The 14,185-nt window shown below is 41.6% G+C and overlaps 3 protein-coding genes across 3 annotated transcripts; 2 read left to right on the plus strand and 1 right to left on the minus strand.

Annotated features, from left to right (window-relative positions):
- Window positions 1–1,050: 1,050 nt before the first annotated feature.
- On the minus strand, window positions 1,051–5,081 carry zc3h10 (zinc finger CCCH-type containing 10). The gene is made up of 3 exons (XM_084928251.1): window positions 4,897–5,081; window positions 3,236–4,524; window positions 1,051–2,184 (listed from the first exon to the last, which is right to left on the minus strand). The coding sequence occupies exons 2-3, from the start codon at window positions 4,379–4,381 to the stop codon at window positions 1,672–1,674; spliced, it is 1,659 nt and encodes a 552-aa protein (XP_084784377.1). The 5' UTR covers window positions 4,382–4,524; window positions 4,897–5,081; the 3' UTR covers window positions 1,051–1,671.
- A 91-nt stretch (window positions 5,082–5,172) lies between these two features.
- On the plus strand, window positions 5,173–7,057 carry LOC146386977 (dnaJ homolog subfamily B member 9-like). Its single transcript, XM_084928253.1, has 2 exons — window positions 5,173–5,750; window positions 6,682–7,057. Exons 1-2 carry the CDS (start codon window positions 5,519–5,521, stop codon window positions 6,975–6,977), a joined length of 528 nt encoding a protein of 175 aa, XP_084784379.1. The 5' UTR covers window positions 5,173–5,518; the 3' UTR covers window positions 6,978–7,057.
- Window positions 7,058–7,319: 262 nt separating this feature from the next.
- Window positions 7,320–13,888, plus strand: LOC146386978 (sorting nexin-5). The gene is made up of 14 exons (XM_084928252.1): window positions 7,320–7,519; window positions 7,750–7,860; window positions 7,989–8,096; window positions 10,022–10,082; window positions 10,197–10,321; window positions 11,727–11,810; window positions 11,891–11,965; window positions 12,061–12,091; window positions 12,272–12,359; window positions 12,486–12,525; window positions 12,608–12,694; window positions 12,852–12,941; window positions 13,103–13,168; window positions 13,300–13,888. The coding sequence occupies exons 1-14, from the start codon at window positions 7,514–7,516 to the stop codon at window positions 13,435–13,437; spliced, it is 1,110 nt and encodes a 369-aa protein (XP_084784378.1). The 5' UTR covers window positions 7,320–7,513; the 3' UTR covers window positions 13,438–13,888.
- Window positions 13,889–14,185: the final 297 nt, after the last annotated feature.

Below are 14,185 nucleotides of genomic sequence, written 5' to 3' on the forward strand. Positions count from 1 at the left end.
GCTCCCGATCTACCAAAGGTGCTCTCATGCATTGCGCTGTGATGACTGTTGAGAAAATTTGAGTAAAGTGAACTTGTTCAAGTTCATGTTTAAGAAACCAGTTTGCTCTGTCCTTTGTGACATGAGAGGACAGGTACACCATGGACATGATAGGTAATATTCAGGTAGGGTATATGGCACCAGTGATGCACATTTGGTCCTAAAGGCCCAGAGAAAACATACCTCCACACTGTTACGCCACCACAAACACGAACCACTGATAGAAGGTACGACAGATCCATACTTCCAGGTTGTTTGTCAAGTTCCAACCCTACAAACCAGCAGAAATCGAGACTCATGAGACCAGGAAATACTTAACAAACTTCAGTTGTACAATTTTGATGAGCCCATGCAAATTTCAAACAGTTTCCTGACCTTTGCTGGCTGGAGTGGTACTAGTGTCATCTGCTGCTGTTCACCATTTTATTTTCCAGAGGTGTTCTTCTGCATACCTTTGTTGTTAAAAGTGGTTTTCTGATTTCCTGTTACCCTCCTTAAAGCTTGAAGCAGTCTGGCCATTCTGCTCTGACATCTGACTATTTTACAACCACTTTACAACTTTTTATTCTACCAATTTCAATGCCCACTTTGAACTATACATTTGCATGAATGAACAATTAAACAAGCATACCTAATAAAGTGGGTGTATTTTAAAAGCTAGTACGGGCTTGCATTTGGACCACTTTCCCCAAAATAATGCTGTGATTAAAGAAAATGTTTTGGTTGCACCATGTTTAGTATGAAGGTCCAATATCTGCAATATCTGGTTTTGAAGTAATTGTTTTCAGAAATATTTGCTTTGCAGTGGATTACATAAACTGACAGTAACTAAATACAACTTGAAGCGCTCCCACCAGGCCCCAGAGTGCGAAGTCAACGCCAGATACTTAAGCTGTTTAAAGAGCCACACGCACATGAAGTTACTAAACAGAGATTAAGCTCTAGTTTACACAGCATGACTCCTCCCAAACAACTAGACCAACAGGATATAAACACGAGCACTCATATCACTTCAAAATGAAAATATATCCATTTATGACATATGTAAACATAAAAAAGCAACTGTAAAAAGACAGAAAACACAGCATTCACTGTTGAGTGGTTGTAATTCTTTTTTTTGTTGGTTTTGTTTCAAATGTGCAAAGTACCAAAATTAATTTACACCAGAACAATCAAAACAAAAAAAACAAACTGTTTCCAATGTCTTTAGATGGACAATGCTGCAGCTTTGCCAAAACGATTCACATTTCACACACCACAGATGACGGCACGAGTTTTAAGTCTTTTATCATTTTTAGTGTATGTGTGTATGAAAAGATCCCTTTGGTACAAAGACCTTCGCCAGGGATTGTGTCAGTCAATCTGCGAAAACAAAACAAAAAAAAACACAAAAGCCTCAACATTTGTAACGTTGCCATAGAACACAGTTCTGATTTAGGGAAGGATAAGCATTTATCCTGACCCCTGGTGGAGAAAAAGAAGTGTCTCTATCACACATCTCTCTTTGTTCAAACGTCTTCTGAGTCTCATACACAGAAAAAAAAAAAATCCATCTGTGTAAAAATTCAAAACCCATTAAAGTTCAAGTACATTTCCAGTTCGACTCATTGGTATTGCAGCCCCTGCAATCATTCAGTGTGGCAGGGTTGTGATCCTCATGCTTTGACTTGCAATTGGGTACGACACCATTGGGGTGGTGGCGTGACTCATAGTGATCCCGGGAAGCGGCTGAGTCATGGACACTGCCACAGGTGCCACAGATACTGCCACTGGCGCCATAGAAACAGGGGGTGCCATTCCCTGGGCAATGGTCTGTGCGAGGGCGGCTGAGAGGGGGGTTATCTCAGGATTGAGGTGTGGTGGTGGAGCTGTGGGTGGGGCTGCATTGGTTGGGGGGGCTGCAGGGGCACCAGCGGGAGCTACAAGGTCTTGCTGGGTGACTGGCCGAGCCTGTAATGGAGCACTGCTCAAGGTGGTGTGAGTCTGGGCGATGCTATGGTTGTAGGAACTCACTGAACCTACAGGGGGCGCCAGATTCTGCTCAGTGGGTGCAGGAGTTGAAGACAGTGTCATCACTTTGGCTTGGCTTCGGAACTGGGCGTTCTGCTCCAGGAGAACCTCATTTGTGGCAATGAGATTGGAAACCTGAAAAACACATAAGAAAGAGTTTAGTATAAACAGGCAGAAAGTTCATGACAGGAAACACATAGAGACATTAAATATTTGAAATACGCAAAGATATAAAGGAAATCATTTACAAGTAGTCTTACACTTCGTGTTAACTTATCACATAGTTTTACAGAGAGAGAAGGCTAAAAACTGCAGAATCTGAGTGTTTGTGTGTCTCATGATGTTACAGCGTGTCTTTTCCTTTTACCCCCAAAACATCCAGTGGGCCTTTTTGTCAGGTGACTAGAGGGGAAACAAATTCTTCCCCATTTACTCCTGCACAGTCATCACTTCATATTAACTCTTCAGTAACAATTTCAGCTCATTCCCCTTCAGGTCCACCATTCTACTCAATAGGCAGAGCATTTACAGCAGTCTAAATTCTGTGCTTTTGGACATCAGATGATCTCAGTTCTTACTAATAACATTGACCATTTTAACAGTGCGTTGCTGGGTTCTTTTCCAACATTTTGATCCCATCTGATATGATGGGATCTAAATGTTGAAAAAAAGCCCAGCAACACAAAAATGTGTCATTAGCATCCTCCAAAGAAGCAACACATAAATAGGTTCCTGGATGACTCTTTGTTTAGATCAGCAAAGTTTGCTTAATTGTAACTACATGAAATAAAATCCCCCTTTGTCACCAACTCCTTTCACCTTATATTTAAAATTTTATTGTAATGTTAATGTAAACTGTTGATCGCTAAGATTTTAATATACAAGTCTGTCAGCAGACACCTAATCACACTTCTAACAAACATGGGACGAACATTCTGGTGGATTTTTGGATATACCGCTGAGATGCTGTTTGGATCGGCCTTTTCTTTGAACCTGTTATGTTGAAAATGCTTTAATCTTTCCAGGATGTGTCATAAAACACCTCGATAAAGTTTCCGTTTAGTTGGAATTTGGCAATGCTTGTTTTCCATGTATCTCAGTAAAAAAAATGACTGAAGCCATTTACATTCTGCATCGGTGGCATGACTCCATTCCCAGGAAGTCATAATATGATTCTTATACCTACCTGCTTTTTCAATTCTTCCACTCTCTTCCTCAGCAGGGAATTTTCTTCCTCTAGAAATCTGTACTCCAGAGGACGAGGCGGCAAGGTGGCTTGAACTCCCAACTCGTAGTGCCCACCTCCACTCCCATCTGTCAGACGCAGCCCCTCCAACCGTCGCCTCTTTAACTGTAAAGTGGTGTGGTCCATAGAGGTCTCCAGGCAACCAGCATCAAACAGACCACTTTCAACCAGAGGGTCAAACATTGAGCATGTGCTCCTGTCATAACGTCGCTGTCCAGATGAACTTATGGACAGACACCCACTCATTCCACTTCCTCCTACTCCTCCAAGACCTGAGATACCTGGATCTCTGCAACCACCCAAGCCGGGGCAGCCGGTCCCCATCATATTACCTCCACCCCCTGCGCCACCTCCCACAAGTCCCTGCATTCCTCCGCAAGCACCTCCTCCTCCACCCATGCCTCCTCCAGCATTCACAATGCCACTGACACCTGGCCCCATAGCGCCACCCACTCCAACCCTGGTTGGTTCATATTCACAGTCTTTTTTGACATGGCGAAATTTACATTTATTGCCCCTCTGGCACTCTCCTTTCAGGAAGTCTCTACAGATGGGAACCTCACCGCGGCTATGGGGGAGATCCATGGGGGAGAGGCCTAGCCGTGCAGCAACTTTCCCTCTTAGTCTGAGAGGTAACTCTCCCGTCTTCTTGTAATAGTCCTCATCCTCTTTGGATCCGTGGACAAAGCGACAGTTGGAGCGCATGCACTCCTTATTTTGATGATCGTGACAAAAGATGAATTCGTTCTTCTGCACTCCCAAGTCTGGCACCTCGTTAAAGTCTGGGTGTCTGAAGCGGCAACGCTTTCCTCTCTTGCAAACATTGCGTATGAAGTCCCGGCAGACGCCATCCAAGGCCAGTCCCGCACCTTGGCCTCCACCGTTCCCATAGCTGTTGCCATTTCCGAGCGCTCCTCCTCCACCCATACCCCCAGAGCCAGAGACGCTTCCTCCGACACTACTTCCCGAACCTCCTCTGCCCTCTGCCGCACTCCCTGCCAAACCAGACCCGGGTCCCCCTTCTTCACCCAGACTACCACCACTCCCACCACCACCTGACAGGTAGGAACTGTCCCGGTCAGGCATGGCGCTCGGCCCAGCTCAAGGAGAAAGGAGCACTCATGTGTGTTTGGGATTGGCAAATGTGAGCTGGCAAACATTCACATACACAGTAGTAGTCATTAATTGTTTCTTCACACTCGAAGTATTGCAATCTGCTGTTTAATTACCTGCAAGACAAAAACACGAACCCAGCATGAGATACTGGCGATAGAACTAAAAGGGGAGATTTGAATATCGACATGAAAGACAATAGGACATGTATATGATTACCTTAGACAAGGTAAGGACAGAAATTTAGCACGTGACAACACATCGTAAACAATAAATAGCCCTGCTTCTGTTTACATGTTTCTTTGGTAAAACACTACAAAACATCAACTAAATTGAATGCAACGGATTTCAACCAGTAAATAATGCATACTCTGTCGTATTATATTCCAGAATAAGTTAGCCTAAAATGGTGCTACGAAACCGTCGTCTACCCTGGGTAGCTAATGGCTAGCGAACATCTAGCTAATTGGGTACTACTGCAGTCTTACCAAATCGAAGGATAGAGAAGGTTCCGAAGTACAGCTGAGAAGCTCCCACGAAGAAACAACTTCGTCTAACTGAGTCAACAGACACCGCTGCTAACAAAAGCAAAAAACTTGCGTTATTTTTAGCGGTTCCTCGAGGCCCTGGTGCTGTTTACCACATTTCTTCATGCAGCTTTCAATACCAACGAAGAAGAGCGCCGGCGTCTTCCTTATTTTTTCGCTGATTGGGATTTTCTGCCCTCTATTGGTGGAAATGCGGAACACCACCTTAGCGTGTTCACAATTTGTTCATTTCTAAAACCACGAAATAATTTCGTGCACGACGTAAAGTTGGATTCACGGAGTCTTGCACAGTCTGTGAACGAGGTCACTTTTTCTTTCGTGCCCATGTATCACAGTTTTTGTCGTAAGCTCCATAGAAATTGTCGTAAATACACCAACAACTGCTACTTTTGGTGTACTTTTACTACAAGCAGTGCTGACGTGGAGACTTTACGGCGTTGTGTGGATATGAAAATGAGACGCTAAACCACAAGGTCTGCCACACTTCCAGATAAACTGTTGTGCACATGACGACGTTTGTTTTGAGTTCCTCCTCACTCTCTGTGCTGGGGCGCTCCTCAACATGGCAGCGCAAGGTGCTTCCTACTGGCTGCAACCCTGCATGCTTCTGCTGCTCTGTCTATCTGAAGCCCTGACCGAAGAGATAAACAGAAATTACTACGACACTCTTCATGTTGAGCCAACAGCAACGGACAGCGAGATAAAAAAGTCTTTCCGAAAACTGGCCGTGAAGTACCACCCTGATAAGAACAAGAGCGCAGATGCTGAGAAGACCTTCAGGGAGATTGCTGAAGGTAAAGGATGAAAGGATGCTTCATCCGACACACGGAAACGTTTACATTTTACAGTGTAAAGAGTTTTATTACTATTATCATCATTATCATTAGTATAATATTTTGTAGTAAACTGAAAATTACTTCACTCTGGAAGAAGCTGAGGAACAACAAAGCCACAATATGGAGTTTAGTTAACTGAAACTACTCAGAAAAAAGGTTTGAAAATAGTTAAAATTAAATTTAACATTATGTTAAAAACTAAAGGAATGTGTGATTTCAGAAAAAAAAAAATCCCCTGTTTAAAAAAACCCCGCTGTTCTTCCTGGCAAAAGTGCAAAAATGTACTTGTTATTCCCATCAAACAGGCTCTTTAAGAAGCTGTTGTGTTGGTCTATTGCAAATAAGGTTGCTCAGTAAGGTACCTTATTAAATTGCATGCAGTAACTTCTATGAATAGCTGGTGATTTATGGAGGTTTATTAATCGGGCAATGTCACTGTTTGACCTCCTCTTCTGCAAGTGCCTGTTGTGGATGCAAAGCTCTGACATTGATGATCTGATAAATGCATTGCCTAAACAGGATTTCACAGAACAGCAGGGGTGGGGCTTGTTAAAGAAGCAACTTTTCTGGTCCAGTTTTAGTGTTTGTAGCTTTAGAGGTCAACTACATAAAAAAAAAGATGTAAATAACTGGAGGCCAGCTGGCTCTTGCAAAATGAAGTTAAGCTGCTAGTTTCGTTAAATGTAGCTCACTACTCTCTAACATTTCACACAGGTTGGTGTCTGGGCAGCTTTAGCTTTACTATTTGACTCTAGAGGACTTTGGTACACAGACTAGTTCATAATTGAGTCAGTGACTGCAAGGTGCCGAGGCATTGTGGTTGCTTGTTTGCAACCACACCCCTCCATCACCAAAGTTGACCTTTTCCCCTCTAACTGTGTTTCCTTAGCCTACAGAGTCCTCTCAAACAAGGAGCAAAGGAGGGCGTATGACCGTGTGGGCCACGGAGCTTTCCTGAAAAATGAGGACCTAGTCAAGCCTGAGGATGAGTATCAGACAAGCTTCCACTTCAGCTTCCCAGACTTCTTCCACGACTTTGATGACAGTCTCTTTGGTGGACAGTGGCGCTTTCACCAGGAAGAGGATGAGGAGGATGGTCGTTATGATCACTACAGTTTTGAGGGGGAGAGATTTAGCTTTTATTTTGGAGATCCAGATGAATATGAAGAAGAGTACTACTTCTAAAAGTTTTTTTCTCCCTGTACTTGGAATGACTGTTACCTTTTAGCATGTTTTCTTTTATCAATAATAAAGTATTCTGTCTAAAATGCTCTCTCAGTATCTGTTTCTTGTATTCATTATGTAAAAAAAAATCACCTAAATAGACCCTTTGAACCTGTTTGCATTCTTCCCCCTTTTATGGTCTCACTTATAAATTCAGCAGCTGTGGGGTTGTAAGGCTGGCTGCTAGATAACCGACTGAGCCGTTATGCCACTTTTCCTGTGTGGGTGTGTCGAAGGTCCAGAGTTACTCACACGCCATTTACTCATCTTTTTCCTTGCGCCAGCACTTTAGATTTGGCACAGTTTTACTCCATTTCTCATGGGACCATTGTGCACTTTGACCCAAAGGATATCCTGTGCATTCTCAACACTTGGAGCTCGAGCAGACTAAAAGGCAACAGGCAAGAGCTCTTTCCAGTTTTATGTACTTTTATCACGCTAAAAGGACAAACCACAAAGGCAGATAAAAGACAGACTGCTAGTTTGCAAAGCTGACAATGATGGTGAGTACGCCTGTAGATTTTGCAGGATTTGTAAGCCTCTGAGTGTCATGTGACAGGCGTTTACTCCTCGCAGACATTCACGAGTACAGTGTGTGCTGAATTACATTTTTTTTCTCCCTTTAAATTTAGTTTGAGCATGAATGCGACTTTAATCTCAGCCTGTACTGATACCATTAGACTGCTTCTGCTGTGCTGTACTGCTTTTGACCGCTTTGTTTTTTTAATTGCAGGAAGAAGTGAAAGAAACGGCATCTGTTCTAAGTGTCCATGACGACAGCATCAAAGTTACAGAGGTGTTGAAAGACGGGGACACTCTCACCTTTATCATCGTATCTCAAAAGGTGAGATTCATTAGACTGTCATCTGGTTAGATCTAGGCCAATGACACAAGAACCATTGAATCTGTCAGCTTATTTATTTGAATTATGATTTTCCAAAAGCAGTTGGTTGTCTTTCCTTTCTGTTCCAGCTCTCTGGTACAGGGGAATACCATGTGGACCGGACCTATGAGGATTTTGAATGGCTGCAGCAGCACTTGTTCTCTCAGGGGGATGTGCCAGGAATACAGGGAGTCATAGTCAGTACTTGTTATTCTTTAATGTAGCTTGTATGTGCTTATTTGATAGTAACAGGATCAGGGCTGGAGTACTGGTGGCTTTAGTGCCACAAATGTTGAATTTGTGTGGGGTTTCTATTCTATTAAAAAAAAGGTAAACTCTTTTTCAGTTCTTGTATTTGAATGTCAGGATATAATAAATTATCCAGTCCTTAGAAGTTCTTCAATCAGGTAGGTACAACCTCACATGAACAATAGCACATGACATATTGCAGAATGACATCATTTATGTAACAAAAACTCTGCCAAGCAGAAGCAGTGTGAGAAAAACTAAGTACAACCGTTGATTATATAGCTTGTAGAACCACCTTTTGGCAGGAATAACTTGAAATAATGTTTTTCTGTAAGACTTTGTCAGTCTTTTACATTATTGTGGAGAAATGTAGACCCATTCTTCTTTATAATGTAATTTCATCAAGATTTTTAGGCATTCATTTATGCACAGCTCTTTTAAGGTCCCACCACAGCATTTAGGTCAGGCTGATGTCTGGACTTTGGGTCGTTGCAACATCTTTTCTTTCTTTTCTTTTTCAGCCCTTCTGTCACAGATTTACTTCTGTGCTCAGGATCATTGTCCTGTTATAGGACCCAAGTTTTAGCTGTTGGACAGATGGCCTCACATCTGACTCTAGAATTCTTTGGTGTACAAAAAGCATCTCTCCTCCACCACCACATTTAGCAGTTGTTAGGAGGTGTTTGTCTTGATATGCTGTGTTTGATTTTATTTGTCCAAATGTGGCACTGCACATTATAGCCAAACATCTCCACTGTGGCCTTGTCTGTCTGAAGGATATTGTTCCCAAAGTCTTGTGATTTGTACTAATGCAACAATGCTAAGCTGTGCGAGAAGAGGCTTTCTCCTTGCAAACTTTCCAAACAACCCATATTTGTTCAGTCTTTTTCTAAATTTACTCCTGACCTTTAACATTTAAAAGGCTAGCTCTTGAGATTTTTCCATAGATTGCAGTCAGCCCTGGTGGGCTGGGTGGGATGTCCACTCCTGGGAATATTGGCAGATGTCTTGAACTTGTCAATAAGCTTTCTCACAGAAAAAAGATGAACTTCAAATTCTCTGGTAATAGCCTCAAAACCCTTCCCAGACTGATGAGCAACCACTATTGCTGATGCAATTCTGATGAATTTCTTGGAACTGGGATAAAGTGAACATCTGTTAAGTATTTGTACACAAAGTTCTATGGCTGCATAGATTCAAAACCCCCCAAATGCACTGGATTCAACCAGACCCACAAACATGGGCTGAGTAGCCAAAACATGAACACCACACAAGGGTTAAATGAATAAAGACACAGTGTAATATGTCATGTATTGTTGTGTATTTGAGGTTGTGTTTAAATAATGATAATGATGAGTTTAAAGTTAAATTATTTAAACCCGCCAAGGACCAGATGACTTTTATTGTGTCCTGGTATGTAAAGAATTAAAAGAGCGTACTTTCTTCTTGCTATGATTGTACTGCTTTTGTGGTTTAAAGTCCTTCCTGCTTTTCCTTCCTGTGTCCTCCTCTTTTGTAATCAACTGATTTTATCATTGCTATTTTTGCCAGCTGCCCCAGTACTGTAGGGAATTAAGTAAACAATGTAGGGACTACTTTTTTCAAAGAAAGTCAACAGTACACCATCAGGATGTATTTTTTTAAGTTACTTCCTACTATGACAGTGTGTGTTGATGTTCCTTGTAATGTATTACACAAGCACATTGCGTAATATCTGATATAGTGCATAGAGTCTGCATATCACAACCGATCTAAGCACAGAGTAACTTTAAAATGCACGAAACTTTCACAAGCTCGTATTTAAGAAATGTTTTAAGAGACAAATAATGGGATAAAATTTTTGTAATAAAATAATATTGTCTTCTTTTTCAAGTTCCCTCCTCTTCCTGCAAAGCCCCAGGTGAATGCATCTCCCAGATCTATAAAACAGCTTGGTGAGTACATCTGAAGACTGCCTGTGCACAAAGACAAACATTTCACAGTTCTGATGTACAGTGTCAAATGTGATGTGAAGTGGTGTGGTTAAAATGTCAATAGTTTGCTTGCAGGTTTCCTTGCTTTAGGAGAGTGTCAGCCCTACTGTAAAGCATTAGAAACGTTCCTGCAGCAGGTTGCTGCACACAGCATACTCAGCAAAAATAAAGCCGTGGAGGTCTTTCTGACCAGCTCGGATGTAAGTGAACACAAACAGCTTTTTGGCAGCTTTGCCAAGCTTCAACTTTAGAGCTAGAATCTCATGTTACAACAGGTTGTCACGTGAAACATTGTGATGAGAGAGACTGACAATAAATGGTTAAAGTTTCACCAACATGATAGAGATCCATGTGACAGTACTCATTCATTCGGCTCTTTATATATAAATATATATGGCCTTCCAAATGAGATTGTATCAAAAAAAAAAGTTTTTTAAAAGGGTGAGAGTTTGCGTATGTAACCTCTACTGATGAATTCACATCAGTCAGATACCACCCTGTAAATAGCCAGCATACAGTTCTTGTTACAAGAAGGTGGTTGTTTGGGTTAGAGCTGGGTGTCTAATAATCAGGGCAGTGGTTAGATGTGTGTGATGCTGATAGCACTGAATATACAATAAGAAGCACTGTAACTGTGGTCAGTGTGGCTTGTAGTGTAAAGAAGGTAGAAAATTGTCTTACAAATGCACAAACATACATGGAAATACAGTATATAAAGCCAAAGCAGAGTTTGTACAATTCTAAAAAGATTGATAGTCACTATTTGATATGAGCACCTTTAGTCTTCAACACAGCCTGAACTCTCTTAGATAAGTAGTGTTCAGGAACAGTTGTCCAGATTTCTTTAAAGACATTCAAAGCTCTTCTTTGGATGTTGCCCTCCTTTTGTTCCACCTTGTTTTACATGTTTCACATTGGCTATAGACATTCACTTTATAAGAACTGTTGCCACTGAAGCCTGTCAGACTGTTATCTTTCTATATTTTTCATTAATTCAGCTAAAGAAGTGGAAACAAATGACGTGTTTTTGTGACAAGTAGCCCCAACACTGGTTCAACCCTCAAATTAGGTGCTCTTTTTATGCTTAAGTTATTCATAGGCCACTCATAAGTGGCTTAACAAAGACATCCCTCTCAAAATGGTCAGGTACAAAGACTGTACTGAAAATGAGTGAAAAAGCAACCAGTGCCCAAAGAAAAACTTTCAAAGATTTTCAGAAAGCCTGGAGAACTATTGCTTAGGACAACCTTAAAAATGACAAGAAAGTCTGGCTGCTTGGACGCAAAATATCAGGAAATGAGGGTTAGCACAAGACTTTTGCACAGTACTATATATCCAGAGTCAGATACACATGTAGAAGGAATGTAGTATCTTGAAATATATAAAGTCAGTGTTGCGTGTGTTACATCTCGATGATACGTTTGTTTCCTGTGTATCTAATTCTGGCCAAACGTTTATTTTATTAAGCTTTAGTAGTTTTCAGCTTGTACATTTTACCAGCATATTTCAATGGACATTTATAACAAAATGCCATTTGCTGTGATATGTTATGATATTCTGTGTAATGATAAATGATTTAAGCTTTTATTATGTCCTTACATTCAGCCTCCAGGCAGACAGAAAGTAAAGAAGAACATTTTCAACAGACTGAGTCAAGCTGTGGAGGAGATGAGAAAAGAAGGCCATAAGGTACGCATCTGGGACTCATATATAGGCAGAATGTGTCCAGAGAAAGTGGGGGGTTAATGCTGTTATCAACGTGTCTGCAGGATGTGGATGAGTTCTTTCAGAATGAACGGGATCATAACCTCGTTCTAACCGGCTGCACCAAGACTGCAGCTGAGGTGAGACGGTCACTTATTGCTTCTTGGTCTGTTTATTTGACGTCGTTGTCTCCTTTTCTTAGTTTGATTTCCAAACATTTCCCTTCTTCTTGCAGAAATTCCTAGATGTGGTGGCAACAGAACAAAGTAAGAAAATTATATAAGTGTGAAAGCACAGAAAAAGAATTGATCCGTCGATGTTGTTTAAGATTTGTGTGATCAGATTCAGCAGATGATAATTATGGTGTTATGTACACATGTTTTTGGGGCTCAGTGTCAGCTGAATTCATCCAATGTGTGGTACTAGAGTGCTCTGTTTGCTTGCAGAAATAGCAGTGGCCTGTGGACACTTCTCAACTGCTCTGCATCTCTGCGTGGAACCAGGCGAGGATCCTGACAAACAGGCTTTCTCTAGGTTGGAAAAAAAACATTAGTACTGGACTCACACCATTATCATGTTTATTCAAAGGAAAAGCATCTGAATGATTCATATAAGTTGTGATAAAGCTGCATATATGTATATATGTGTCTTTTCTTGCAGGGTTTGTGTGAAATTATCAGAAGTGTTTGAATCTATAAAGGTAAGCTGTTTGTCTTTTCTAATAGCACCATAAACAGCAGTGCACTTGTGCTTTGCCGCATCGTGTGTTTGTGTGTGGGCAGAAAAATATGACGAGTGTTGCTGAGAACAACGTGAGCACTCTTGGACTGGGCCTGGACCTCGAGTCACGTTATCAGGAGGCGGAAAGGGTGTGTTTTCTAGTTCTGCAATCATTTCATGCTCATCGTATACATGCTGCCTTCCTTCCTATATTGAATCCTAGATTTCTGGTTAGATGCAACATGTTTGGAGTGAATATTGTGACTAAATTGTTCAGCGTGTAACACATTATTATGTCCAATAAAGGAGATGCTCTTCAGGAGAACCTGCAAACTAGTGGAGTTAGAGAATGCCCGAAGGAACGTAGAGAAGGCGAAACCTGTAAAGAAGGCTGCTGTGAGTGTCTGCACCCATACTTTAAAAGCATGGTCAGATCTGCACATTTTCTTGTAACCAGCAGGTGTCAGCAACGTATCTGTTAGTAAGAGGAAACGGCATTTGTTGTGGGCTTTCTGATGTAGACTTAATGATAATAACATACGCTTCATATTCATCAGATGGAAGAAGTGAAGAAAGCAGCAGAGACTGAGTTTGAGCATACTTCTGGAGTGGCTAAGCAGGAGGTAAAGTCCGCAATAAATAACTGCATTCCACACTTTGACGTGTCTTTCCACAGTGGATTGGTTTGCTGAATTCATGTTGTTGCCATGCATTTTCTGCATCTATTAATATTGATGTGACGTGTTTCTTTCAGATTGCACGTTTCCAGGGAGCGCGCGTTGAAATGCTGCAGCAGGCTCTGGTTGGTTGGTGTGAAAAGCAACTTCTTACAGCCAAAAAAAGTGCTGACCAGTTCAACCAGCATCTGGAAGTCTTTAGGGGAATGGCCTAGTGACCTCTCTGGCATCCTCTCAAATTAGCATCCTCAGTAAATCTAATCATAGCACGGGGCAACCCAAACCTGTCCTTCACTGTGTTGTGCTGCAGTTTGATGCTTTATTGAGTGTAAATAGGGAAATGTAAGCAATGGAGAAAGGATGGCTCTGCTGATAATTTCACACACACACACACACGCATTCACGCATGCACGCACACGCGCTCTCTTATTTTCCCCCATTCTCTATTAAGATGTACTCACTCCAATAATATCCAGGTAGAAATGATTGCTTTGAGATCTTATCGGTGGGTTTCATCATCCGATAACACTGCCGTGCGTGAGCGAGTGTTTATGTGTTCTATATTACACTGCTGCGTTTGTGCTGAGAATGTATTGTGCTGCTCTCTAGCCAGTATATCAGCTGGGGTCACACAAAATAAAGTGTGATGAATTGATTCCCAAAGTACCTGCTTGCCTCTGTGTGTGTTTCTTACTCCTGGATCATTAATCAGTTGGTTTGACTGCTTCTGCAAGGACATGGCAGCAAGGACGTCCTGTGCTGGCCTTTTTGAAATGATTCTGGCTCTTTGAAAATCTCTTTGAACATTTTTTGACACGATTAAGACCTCTTGTAAGGTTTGCCATGATACACATAAGCTAAAATTTTCTAATATAGTCTCAATATCTGGTGATGTAGGCCTGTAGGTTCATATCTCAGTCCTCCTGTGTTCTTCATTGCCTCTCTTGTGGCCTGTGATCTCTT

Source organism: Perissodus microlepis, chromosome 5 (genome assembly GCF_051167445.1).
Source record: "Perissodus microlepis isolate ML-2025 ecotype Zambia chromosome 5, ASM5116744v1, whole genome shotgun sequence".
Lineage (NCBI taxonomy): Eukaryota > Metazoa > Chordata > Actinopteri > Cichliformes > Cichlidae > Perissodus > Perissodus microlepis.

Bases quoted from the DNA above. Each gene is read 5' to 3' on its own strand.
- zc3h10 (XM_084928251.1), bottom strand. From the start codon at position 4,381: ATGCCTGACCGGGACAGTTCCTACCTGTCAGGTGGTGGTGGGAGTGGT. The intron at 2,185-3,235 runs GTAGGTATAAGA...TGTGTTTTTCAG, and splicing joins TGGAAGAATTGAAAAAGCAG to GTTTCCAATCTCATTGCCAC.
- LOC146386977 (XM_084928253.1), top strand. From the start codon at position 5,519: ATGGCAGCGCAAGGTGCTTCCTACTGGCTGCAACCCTGCATGCTTCTG. The intron at 5,751-6,681 runs GTAAAGGATGAA...GTGTTTCCTTAG, and splicing joins CTTCAGGGAGATTGCTGAAG to CCTACAGAGTCCTCTCAAAC.
- LOC146386978 (XM_084928252.1), top strand. The intron at 8,097-10,021 runs GTCAGTACTTGT...TTCTTTTTCAAG, and splicing joins CAGGAATACAGGGAGTCATA to TTCCCTCCTCTTCCTGCAAA. The intron at 12,942-13,102 runs GTGAGTGTCTGC...CATATTCATCAG, and splicing joins AACCTGTAAAGAAGGCTGCT to ATGGAAGAAGTGAAGAAAGC.